This window comes from Cyprinodon tularosa, unplaced genomic scaffold (assembly GCF_016077235.1).
Source record: "Cyprinodon tularosa strain WSP-4 unplaced genomic scaffold, ASM1607723v1 ctg90, whole genome shotgun sequence".
NCBI lineage: Eukaryota > Metazoa > Chordata > Actinopteri > Cyprinodontiformes > Cyprinodontidae > Cyprinodon > Cyprinodon tularosa.
Genome location: NW_024039674.1, coordinates 372680 through 385763, shown reverse-complemented (window position 1 = coordinate 385763; position 13084 = coordinate 372680). Strand labels below are relative to the sequence as shown.

The 13084-nt window shown below is 37.5% G+C and overlaps 1 protein-coding gene across 1 annotated transcript in view; it reads right to left on the bottom strand.

Annotated features, from left to right (window-relative positions):
• cpxm2 (carboxypeptidase X (M14 family), member 2) overlaps nt 1–13084 on the bottom strand; it is a 35966-nt gene that overhangs the window by 10634 nt on the left and 12248 nt on the right. The window contains exons 4-6 of the mRNA XM_038274056.1: nt 9194–9333; nt 2608–2692; nt 1596–1746 (exon numbers count right to left, since the gene is read on the bottom strand). Of these exons, the coding sequence (XP_038129984.1) occupies nt 1596–1746; nt 2608–2692; nt 9194–9333 (376 nt within the window). The remainder of the gene's footprint in view (nt 1–1595; nt 1747–2607; nt 2693–9193; nt 9334–13084) is intronic.

Below are 13084 nucleotides of genomic sequence, written 5' to 3'. Positions count from 1 at the left end.
ATGCGATCTAACTGCTCACACTGTACGTCTAAAAACCACGTCGGACTCAGCTCCGCAGTGAGATGGCGCTACTCGGACTAGTCTATCTGAAAGCCAAACGAGTAGAAGAGGAATATGAAGCTCACTTAAGGGAAACATGCTACCTTAGCAATTTGTGCATTTTGTGTGCTGAAAGCCCTAAAAATAAAAGGTGATGCTGTATTGAATTGAAAACTGAATTGAATATTTGGACAAAGACATGGCTGAACAACTAGGGTCTGTCAATTTTTGCAGAAAGAACTCAATTTCATTCACACCACTGATTTGCCCACGAAGGCCGACTGAATTTCAAACACATTTGATTTTCTCCCAAATTAACAATTCCTGATTGGGAGGTGGTCGTGAGTGGCTGATCACACCTCATTACCTGCAGTACATTACATGATGAACGATCATGAAAGCCAGCCCGATCGAAAAATTCTTGCACGATTGTAACATCGTCCCAAAAAGGGCAAAAAATCCTACAGTTTATGCCCGGCTTTAAAAGATCTTCAAATTTAGCTCCCAAATGACTAACAAACTTAACAACACTTAACAGAGAATGTGTTGTTACTCTATTAATAATCACTCAGTCTGGGATGCTGGTTTTCTCAAACAGTATTAGAGTGATGTGCAATGCACAGTTTGACCACAATGCTAAACAATGTTAACATCCAACGGTGAACAGACACCATTGATTGTAACAGCAGTTTTACTTATAGGGTTGCAGCAATGAGGTCTAAATCTAACTTGATCTGAGCAAGGTTCCACCATATTTAACAGCTTAACTGTTATGCTTTTAATCCTATGAATAATAGATAATATAAATATATTAAATTATCAAGAATATTTTGGTCATTAGTTCCAGAGATGATTATAAAGTAAGAGGCTTATAACATTAGTACGAAGAAGAAGTTGATGAGAATTGAGTTCTGTTCACTTGAAATCTTTTAGTACTCTGAATGTTAGGTTTTACAGTTTAGATATGGATCTATGGGCTGGAACCTCTTCCTTTGTGTTGACATTGCTTTAAAAAAAGTACTCTCGATTTTCAAGTCCGTATACATTTTGGCCCACAGCTATGTACAAGATGAAAGATCAAGGCCCCATAAACAATCAGGTGTAATGCACTTCCCTGATTGGATGCCGGGGTTCAATCTTGGAGACCCAATTTTCTTCTTTAATACAAGCTGATTGTTTTGGTCACACCTAACTTGGTTAGGAATGGATGGATGGATGGATGGATGGATGGATGGATGGATGGATGGATGGATGGATGGATGGATGGATGGATGGATGGATGGATGGATGGATGGATGGATGGATGGATGGGTTTTTCCTTGATAATATTGACAACAACAGAAAGAAGGACCCAGCCCATTTTACCTTATTAGGATGAATGGGTAACAATTTAAAGCCACTACAGCATTTTGTAGAGATGTTTCCACTACTGTCCCTATGCTGAGAACAGAACATTAGACAAAGAGAATCCTTGAAATATTTTTCAGAAACTGTATCCTGATTAGCGAGTGGTGTCAACTTTTCTTCCAGACCAAACCTTAACACAAACCCATCACCTGGCAAAGGACAGCCGAGGATCTCCACTCTCATACAGATGCTGCCACCATAAAACCATGAAAGGGGGTTGACTCGAAGGTAACGCGCAACCACGGGGGATGGAAAGATGTTCCGGACCGGGATTTCTTTTTCTCTGTTGCCTTTGAATATCTACTAAGGCAAACACAGGATAATTACACAGTCAAGGTTTGAAGGACAAAGGATAATGCACTTCTTTCAACAACTGTAAATGAGGGGCACTCATTTCCCTCATAATCTTTTTAAATAAACTGAACACTTATGGAAAAGAAAGAAGAATGACCGAAACTATAAAAAGATTCCTCTCCCTGGTTTTAGAGGATGATTTATTGTCATGTATGCTATCAAGGAACTTTGACACCCAAAGGTCCTTAATGGAAATTTTAACACGCACAAATTGAGTTCTTTTTAGTACCATAGTGATGTTTTGAAAGGCTTATATAGGGGATTGGCATTTGGCAGAAAGGATGGGGGAAAGACATGGATGTGAATAAATTAGTGTACTGTTTATCACCTTCAGTGATTATATTACTTGCCACAGGAGCAAACTAAAAAAATATAATTTTCTAGGATATGAGTCTATGTTTTAAGACTTCTGATTAGTTCAGAAAATCCCACATTTCCTTCATCAGCAACAGAGCTGACAAAAAGAAGGCTCTGTGACACTCTGCATGCAAGGTGATATTCCTGTCCTTTTAATTATGTGAAGTCTCTCATTAGAGAGAGGAAAAAACAACTCTTGAAAGGATAAGTTACCATCTACCGGAGCAACATTAGTATTTTCTACCACCTCACAGTTCATTAAGCTTGGAAATAAGCAGGCATTTATATCTTCCCCTGTAATTACTTTCGAGCAAGACTTCATTTTTTTCCATTAGGGTTCAATCAGCAGAAGACACACAAACAAGACAAGATATTTAATTAGGAAAAAAAAAACAAGAAAAATAGGTTTTGTTCAGTTTGGGACATTTTTGTCTTTTTATAAGTACTCACCATGTCAGCTGAGCTATTCCTGAGAGTTATCCAGGTGTGGCTGTCGTTGCTAACCATGACCTTATAAGAGGTCACCCAGTCGCTCCTGTTAACATCATAGGAAAATCAGAGAATCATGTTAATTTCAGATTGAATGCAATGAACCTAGGTAACTAGGAAGATGCCTCAAAGAAGGATCAAAATCAGATATGTTTTCCAGTTCCCCCTCACTACTTCCTTGGGCATGTCAAATCTGTCGGCTTCCTTCTCTTGTAGTGTATTTAACTCAACACCAGTTGGTCATCAGTGGTCAGCTATGCCCTCAACTTCCCCCAAGCATTCATGGCATGGGATCAGAAGATCATTAGTAGGAAAGTTGATTATTAACCTCTGGCCTTGTTGTCCTTGTGCTAGGTGCTCTGACTGATATCTTTATGCATTAATATGGTGCTTATTATGGACAATACATGCTCTGCACAGAAATCCACTAATAAAACACCAATCAGGTTCAGAGCTGGGGGTCTGTTCGTCCCAATCACGTTCCCTCAGGTGTCACAGTTTTCTCCTACATGGGCTTTGAGTTCTCTGGCAGAATTATGGAATGTCCATGGGAGCCATTATCCAACACGCCTGCCTGGGAAACTAAGAAGGGCTGGAACTCTGCACCTAGACTTGGCCCTTAGGTATCTGGAGGATTTATGCCCTGACAGCATTGCCTCTAGGATTGTCTAGCATGGAAACCCCTCCACCACACTAAGGTGGTAGTTTAAGTTAATTTTTAAAATATGCAGTAGAATATGTTTTTTTAGGTCTAATTAGCCAAGTTAGATTTTTTGTCAGGACTTAACCACTCAAAATAGAAATAGTGACGTTATGGCACTTTTACCAGGAAGAATTGTTGTACCTCTTGCAACAAAATGTAATTCCATAAATATCTTTTTTTTTCAACATAGAAAAATAACTAAATCAATAATCCACAAAAAATAACCTCCAAATGTCTTTATTTAAATATCCAGGAGTTAATGCTACTGTTTTTATAATGGGTAGGAATAATAAATGGCAAATTAATAAGGGACTTACTGCAGAGTCTGGCCTTTAACCAGTGAGACTCACACCTTTGATGGTTTTCTGATTTGTTAACCCAGAAAAGTGAGGTTGTTAGGCTGTGCAAGCAAAGACACTCTTTAGAGTGGACACAGTTACAGAGTGAAGAAAACATAGCAACTGCTCTCTCCGCGAGCATGTGATGTGGACTTTTCTTCTAATGTAAAAAAGAAATGATTAATGATCACCCAAAGACTAGAAAATAGGTTTTAATTTCATCTGAACTTAAATCAAACTAAACTAAATGTTTAAAAAGGCACCGATATTTGCATTTGTTTCAAAATAGCTGAATGTACAATACTAATAGTGTCCTTCTTTATAATCCTGTAGATGTTAACTTTATCGGTCGCCCTCTCCCCTCCCTGACAGACATTTACTCCACCCGGTGCCTCAGCAGAGCCAGAGCCATCTCCAAGGACAGCTCCCATCCTGGCTCCACCCTGTTTGACCTGTTGCCCTCTGGAAGGCGCTACAGGCAAATGAGGATCAGGACAAACAGACTCAAGAACAGTTTCTTCCCCCAAGCCATTGCCCCCCTCAACTCCGATCTGCACTGTCGGTCACTTTACACCTGTTTTGCACTATCACCCCCCCCCCCCCCCCCCCCCCCCCCCCCTACACACACACACACACACACACAATCTGTGCCAGTACTGTTTACATTTCCTTTTCACTGTTTACATTTCCTTTTCCTTTTAATATATTTAAATATTTTTTAACTGTTTACATTTCCTTTTCCTTTTAATATATTTATATATATATATATATATATATTTTTTTTTTTTTCATTTTTTTTTTTTTTTTTCACGGTAGCTGATATGGAAGTCCCAAATCTCATTGTATCCGTTGCAGAATATAATGACAATAAAGGCTTTTTGACTTTGACTTTTTGACTTGACTTACAAAGTATTAAGTATAACGGGACCATTATTTGGTTAATATACTCTCAGATTACCTAATCTAAATATTAGTGGTTGTATTTGTGCTACATCCTCTGATAAGTGGCAATTTAGTGCCTTGCTATTAAATTTACCCCTGACCTGTGTGCTGGACAGTATCTTCATGAAAGCAACTGTATGTTTAGTGTTATTTAAACATCTGAGGAATTCCCAGCTAGATTTATACTGAGCTAAAACTACACACAACTAGATTATAACTCATCAAAATAACTGATAAGTTCTAAAGGCATCTGTATACCCATAGGAATCCAATCCTTACAGTGAGTGCTTTTGCCAGAGTGTACATTGTGTAGGTTGGCAGTCACTCCCATGTTTCTGGATAAGCAAATTCTCACCTAGCTTGTCCAGTAGGAATTCCCACTTTGTTAATTAAAGCTTTCTTACAGACAGAAAACCCCTGAGCCGCCACTGCAGACAGCTACATGCCCTACAGAGCTAATTGCTGAAAAATTCACTCTACGGCTATGGTGTCTTCTGGACTTTTAGATTGCACATCCTCTATAAGGAAAATCCCAAGTATAGTTTAATAAATAATCCTCCTTCAGTCTCAAACTTTGCAGTGGTTTCCAGCTCCCTTTCCAATTAAAGAGCTCAGAGGCATGAAGTCATTATTGCAGTGCAAAGGCAGACGAGTTGGTAGAGGACACTAGCTTCAACAAAGCTGTTCTCTCTGATTTGTGTGAAGGCTTAAAATACAATTTGCTTGTCTTTGGTAGTGATAAAACAATTTTTATATAAAGACTTGTTTTTAAACGTTAACTTTTATGTAAAGAACAAATTTCCTTATTTACTGTGCTGCATTCCATCAAAATATAAGTTAAAATCTACCCAAATTGTTTTTAAAATGTCAGGTTAACCTGAACATCCTACCTGCAAACCAGTCCAAATGACTGATTTGGAAACAGATGATTAAGATTATTTTATGATAAATTGACACTAATTAATACTATATAATTATATTAATTAACTAAATATTATTTTTACATTAAATTAATGTATTACACATTGTCTTGTTAAATATTGAAATAGTTATGGATACAGTTAATCATATAATGTATGAACCTTAAATCAGATAAAGTGCAGTTTACTAACTGTATGATTTTTTTTTACATCCGTGTCCCTAAAGAGATAAGGAGGTAGGTTGGTAAACCATACCATGACTGAATTTAAATGTTTTAGTGAAATAAAAATCTTCAGTTTTGCACCGAGAAAAATTTCAGCAAATGTTTTTTTCACCTACCAACTACTGTACATTTCATGAGATGGTAAAAAAAAAAAAAGTTTGATTAAGTCTTAATTCTGATCTTTTTTTTTTTTTTTACAACATACTCAAGTTTTCTTTAAAGAAAAAAATACAAACATGTTGAGCTATGACATTAGTAAAGACTTATGGCCTGCATGAATAACTTGATCAGAAAAAATTATGTATTAATTGACAAAACTGGAGTTGACAAAATATTATTTGTAATTATTGTTGAATTAATTTAATATGGAGTATTTTACTCATGCATATTAAAGTAATTTTGTGAGCTTTCTATTCTAACATTCTCTCCATACATTTATACACATATAGGTTATAATTATCACTCACTTTGAGAAACCTTGAACATGCAAGTGGAATAATTCACAGCTCAAATTATTTGGCATAATTTCATCATTAAATTCTTTTTTCAAGGATAATAAGTGATTTGTGAAGGGAAACATCATGGTTTTATAGGCACAGATTAGATCAATTAATCATACCTTCAGGATCACAATTACACTTTTTTTGAGTTTTTACAGCACTAGTGGCTTGTTTTTTCCAACAGTAGACTGACAAAGGGGAAGAAACATGTGGCAAAGGACCACCTGCACGCCCACAATTACATTTTGAATGTAATCCTGGTTCCATCTGGTATGCGAAAACCATAACAGTACTGCTCTGCGACAGTTCCTTGTTTAACAAGGCTGCCATGCTGTCAATAGGCTGACGTTTCTGTATTAGAAATCCTTTTTTAATGGTCTTATGCAAAATTCCAAATTTCTTAGAAACTGAGTCATTGGTTTTTCTTAGCAGTATGTTATAATCCTCATGATAAATAGAAATAGATGCTAACTACTTTATGTTTCAAAGCCGATATGGAACATATGTAGGATTTTTCACTGTTTAAATTGAATAGAATGTATATATATACAGTATATACATTAACCATTCATAAACTCATTAAAATACATCTTCATTTGTATATGAATTGTTAATATTCTAAGGTTTTTATTTTTCCAGATAGCAAACAAACTCTTTTATTATACTTTATTTATACTGCAGCACCTGCTGTCATCCTCAGGTTTCACAAAAACTGAGTGAGAAGCAGTGAAATGTCAAAAATTCAGAAAATTCCTTTTGGTGACTGTAAAACTTACAATACATGACCAGCCCTATTAAGGCAAATTTGAAATTGGTATTTTTTATATTAATGATTTTAGGACACACTTCAGAAAACCACCAGATGTCACTGTAGAAGAGCATGTTTCACATCAGCCCTGCAGTGTTCTGTGTTGTGCACCAGATGCCGTCTCTGGCACCAGCGGAAAGTTTTGGACTTCAGCTTTAGCGTAACAAACAAAAGAAAACATTTATGCTAACAGACCACTGTAACAAAGGTGGGGGAAATTGACCTTTCCTAGGTTTCCATTCTATAATGCTCAATGAGTCTAAAGTAAAATAGGTTATAATTCTCATTCTCAAGTTTTTTTTGTTCTCATTGTAAGACTTTGCATCCAATATAATCTCTTTTCTCCAGTGTTAATTTAATCATGTAGTGACCTTTTGAAAGGAGAGAGTCTGCACCCAATCAATCATAACCATAAGTCCTTAATCCTAGAGTAGAGGATCAGAAATGATTGGTGAAAAAGGGGACACATGGACAAAGGTTCAGACCCATGTGGGTAGGATTTAGTCCCTTTGCCTTTTTTCCTTTTGCAAAATTTCCACAAGGTTTCATACAAGATATGGAGTCATTTACCGTTCTGCAGCAATTATTGCCATCTTTTTTCCACTCCCAGTTCACGTTTCTGAATTATTGAGAGATTATGCTATAGATAACAATAATCAGCAGTTTGCAGTTTAGCCTATTTGATGACAAAAAATTTGTTTTCCTTTGGATGTGTCCACCTTTTGTTACATTATAGACTTTAATGTGTTTTATTTGAACTGAATTTAAAAAAAATATATACCAAGCAGTATATGATGTAAAATGGAAGGAGAATATTAGGTAACACTTTGTATATTGAGGTGCGTATAAGACTGTCTTTCTTTGCTATTAATGCAAGTAATTTTCAGTTCGGTTAATTTGAATCGTCAAAGAAAGGAATTTTTAATTATGTTAAATTTGCATTTAGTGTCACTTATGTCATGTTTATGACTATGCAATTAAATTCAGTATATCTATAAAGCGTCAATTAAAAACACATATCATCTCAAGGCATTTTACAGTTAAATTGACTGAAAGTTTCTAGGAATTAACTGGTTTTCTGACTCGAAGGCAATTCCTCACAATAAGCATGGTTGTAGCGACAGTGGAGTGGAAAAACTCCCTTTAAATAGGGAGAAACCTCCATCAGAACCAGGCTCAGTGTCTTTTATTGACCCTTGAACACCAGTCAGCCATCTGTCGAGGCTGGCTGGAGTTCAAGGAGACAGAAGCAGACATACAGAAAGAAGCAGAGAGCGCACGTCTAGCCAGTCACAGTCAGAGAAACAGGACTAGACTTGAAAAAAAGGCCAAGCTCAAATATCTATAAACAAAGGTGTTGATGACAGGAACAGAGCGAGCATAGAGAGAGCATAGCATTAGAATTTGAAATAAAAAATTCTGCAGAGAGGGTGAACAGAGATAGAATGAAGCAGAATGATGAAAAAGGGATCTCTATGTCCTCCCGCAGTCTAAGGCTATGGCAGCATAACTATCGAAATTGCAGTGGATAACCTTAGCCACTCAATGTCAGTCTTATGGACATCCCTCCAACTAAAGCGTTTCCAAACATTTATTTGTCGTTTAGATAAAAACCAAAAATGTGACCTGTGTATATTCTTTAGATAGTTTTCTTTGGTACCTTTTAACAAAATCAAATATATAATTCACCTATGTTTAATTTGAACCATTTATACAAAGCATCAATCTGAGATATAAAAAAAAAAAAAAAAGTTTTAAAGTTAGGTTATAAATAATTGTCTAAAAAGCTTATCAGGGTAAAGTTGGAAAGAGTTTGGCTCAGGTGCAAATCCATATCTAGAGAACTGACAGCATGACCGTGGATGTGTATGTATAAATCTGTTAATGAAGATAGTTTCTTCTCTGGGACTATAAAAATCTGTTTTTATAGGAATGGCAGGAATTAACCATTGTTGATAGTAGGCCACAAGTAGTAGAATATGGTAAATAAAGGCGCCATTTTCCTCAGCTTCAGTAACTATCATGATTTAGCATTGACATGGACAAAAAAGTTAATATTCTGAGTGTAAAACAATGTCATAATCTCTGCATGTTTGCAGGCTTCCTACTCACGACCAGAGAGAGCTCCTGCCTTGGGTGATGACCCCTGTGAACTTTGTCAGCCTCCTGGCATCCAACTCCAACCACTGAAGGGGGTCATCTCTCCCTGCACACCAGGCCCCATCGTACAGATCATCTTCATAAAGGCCAGCCTGCATGTTGTGGAAAACCAGAGATGGCAAAAGTACTCACTTTCCGTACTTGAGTAAAAGTACAGATACTTGTGTTAAAAAATACTCTGGTAAAAGTGGAAGTACTGATTAAACTTCTTTACTCAAGTAAAAGTAACAAAGTACAGGCTTGTAAATTTACTTAAAGTATAAAAGTAAAAGTAGAAACCACTTTTTTCATGCCGTTGCCTACATTTTAAATGGATGTCTGCCAATAGGACTAGATCTCCGTTGTGTTCATTTTCAATCATCTCGTCGTCCATGCTACTATGCTAACGCCGCCGCCACCAAGCTGCAATGATTTGCCGCCAATGAATACCGCCGAATCTGTCGATTCCTCTTGTAGTGGTGCGTCAACTGCAACGTAGATTCCCATCCAATTAGATTGAATTTGGTATTGATGACGTGAAAAATAATAACGATAACTCCATTGAAATGATTGAAACCAAAGTAACGAGCCAATTTTTTAAATGTAAGGAGTAGAAAGTACAGATATTTGTGTAAAAATTTAAGGAGTAGAAGTAAAAAGTCGCCATAAAAATAAGTAGTAAAGTAAAGTAAAAATATCAGAAAAATCTACTTTGGTACAGTAACGAAGTATTTGTACTTCGTTACTGTCAATTAGTGTTTTAATGTGCAAACACATACCATATATGTATGGTGTAAGATGAATTAAGGAAGAGTTGCAGTGATATGAGTTTTTTTAACCAATGATTGTCTAAAACACAACAAATGTTGTGTCAGGAATCCAGTTTGTGTGGTCTGTTTTTGTGTTTCCTTTCCTCCTCCACCAGGTGGTGCCTTGTCCTCATTGGTTCTCCCTGCACACCTGTAGCTCACTGCTTCATTACCTGAGGAGTGTTCTTAAGCTGCTGACTGCCACTGCCTCGAGGCCAGAGTGTTTGCCAATACAGGGTACTCTAGCCATGCTTAGTTTAGCAGAGTCTAACCTGAGTTTTGGTTTTCCAGTTTTGGATTCTCTAGCCAAGCTGAGTTTTTTCTGAGTCAAACTGAGTTTTTGTCAAACGGAGTCTTAACTTTGTTTTTGTCTTTGCCTCTCGGCAGGTAGTCATCCTGCAAACTGGATTTGTTTGGTCCTTCTGTCTCTGGAAGGTTCAACTTAGCTTCTAACTGAGCTGGGGTTCCAAACAGGAAGTTTGGATCCACTTTCCCCAAGAGGGGAAAGCTTCACACCAAGCAAAGGTTTCTTCAGCACCACAGCCCGTTCAAGTACCGCAGGAAATCAGAGTGGCAGTCATCTTCTCCATTCACTCCAAACAGGAAGTTTGGATCCACTTTCCCCAAGAGGGGAAAGCTTCACACCAAGCAAAGGTTTCTTCAGCACCACAGCCCGTTCAAGTGCCGCAGGAAATCAGGGTGGCAGTCAGCTTCTCCATTCACTCCAAACAGGAAGTTTGGATCCACTTTCCCCAAGAGGTTGTTTGAGCTTCACACCAAGCAAAGGTTTCTTCAGCACTACAGCCCATTCCAGTACTGCAGGAAATCTGAGTGGCAATAAGTTCTCCATTCACCAAGGAACAACTGCAGTCTGAGTTACCCAGTCCACCCATCTCCAAGCAAGACACTCTCTGGTACAATCCTCTCAGTCTGGATTCCATAAAGGACACCTTTCCCTGGAGAAGTGTGTCTGCAACCTTTTCCTCCAATTCTATGATTCAAATTGCCCACTGAGCCTGAACTAACCGCAGTGTCTTCCCCTCACCTTTCAGTCCCTGTTGAGCAGTGTTCACAGCAACACTGGACTCATTCCCTAGTGCTCAGAGCAGCACTGGATTCACCACATCATTACCAAATAAACCTGTTAAAACTTTTCCCTGGTCTCTGTTTGGTCTTCTGCATCTTGGGGTCAGACTTTAATAAAATCATGACATGTTGCTTAAGAGAAATATCTATTGTTTTTGAGTTTCCCAGATTCTATTCTGTTTGTAGTTTTTATTTTATCTCCACTTTACTTTAAATCAATTTGAAACACTTACAAAGCAGAATCAGGTTTTCTGGATATATAATGAAATCTTTTGTTTCACCAGTCAGAACTTTAATGTAGATCTAATGGATATTTGGCAGGCTTAAAACTTCTGCTTTGGAGGTTTCCTGCTTTTTTGACAAAATCTTTTAAGGTCTGGTTGGCAGCCATCTTGAGGTCTCACCAGAAACCTGAGTTCATTTAGAGATTACCAGGGGTACAGTCTTGCTTTCCAAATCCAATTCTGTGTTTCTTTTCAAATTCAGCTAACTTCCCATTCTCATGATGCTGCAATCATCATTCCCAAATTTACTTTATTATCCGCACTATTAATGCCTATTTTACCAGACTCACATTTTTTTCTTGCCTGTTTTATACTGATTTTAGCAATTACAGTTTAGGGAGGAAATACACTCTTTCATTTGGCTGGCTGTAGATTACCTGTCATACCACAGCTTCCCTATGAATAAAATCCTTCTAACAGTATCCGAAATGTTGTTTTTTTTGTACTATCCTAAAGATATCTATCACAAACCTGTTGATATCTGTAAGCCAAATAAACTATCGGGCCATATAAAGAGAACACACACACACACACACACTGGAAAATGACCAACTCTCAAACTAATCCTTTCAACATCTGCTCACTATGTGTTTCGCATGACACAATCTTTGTGCTCCTCCAAACAGTTCACTTTAACACACAAACATTCTCATCCAACAGACAAGTCCATTGTTTTGCTAAATGAAGAACAGGTGTTTTTGTGTTTTATTACTTGTGCAGCTGGATTTCGAGCAGCTTTTGAAGCATGCAAAAGATAACTTCCTTTTAAGAACATCCTGGTAGGCCTCTGGATGTGTCCTATGTCTCTAAATACAACAATCCAATTTTCTTTGGTAGCCTTTAGTGCAGTTCAAGGATAAGGCTCCCAAAATATTCAAAATCTGTTCTAAATTTAATCTTCTTTTTGTGGCCCAAATTGTGTTTTTTCCTTTTTTCTAATCTTTGGGATTCCATCCTTCTTCTACTTGTTTTTCGTCAGGGTCACCGGAGACTGGTGCCTATATCCAGGAATGTTTGAAAGGCCTTGGGCGCCATCACAGGGCAGTGGTAGGAAGCTGGATTACCCGCAAATAATTTATATTACATTTAAATATTGCATGGTCCAAAGCAGTATTGAAAATAAGCACTAGCTTTTGTTTGTTTGCCTTTTTTCTTATCATTTTTATAGATAAATCGAAATTTAACAATCAAGAGCTACAAAGCTATACATACTTAAAAAGTGTCACCGTCTTGGTTCTGTTATGTTTCCTTTTCAGTATTAAGTTTTACTTTGCTCCATGTTTTCTAGTTTTTGTGGTTTAATTCTTATATTGTTTTGCTCTCTGGTTATTTTTCAGTTTTCAGGTTTTTATTTGTTGCCCTCTGCTGCCCTCTCGTTCTCCTTTTTCCCTAGCTCCTTTCCTGTCTGCTCTGTTCACACCTGCTCCCAATCTGCTCGTTAGTCCTCTCCTTGTTCTGTCTCCCTTAAATACAGTCTTTGTGCAGTTCCTCAGTGCTGGTTCCTCGTCTAACTTCTTCCAACTCTGTCTCACTGAGTCTTCCTCGTCGAGATTTTTTGTTCCCCTGATGTCTCCATGGTTTCTGGTTTGTTTGAATTTTTTTCACGTTCCTGCCTCTGTTGTCTGTTAATAGTTAATTAAATCATCAAGAAACTCACCTCTGCCTTCCTGGTCCTGCATTTGGGT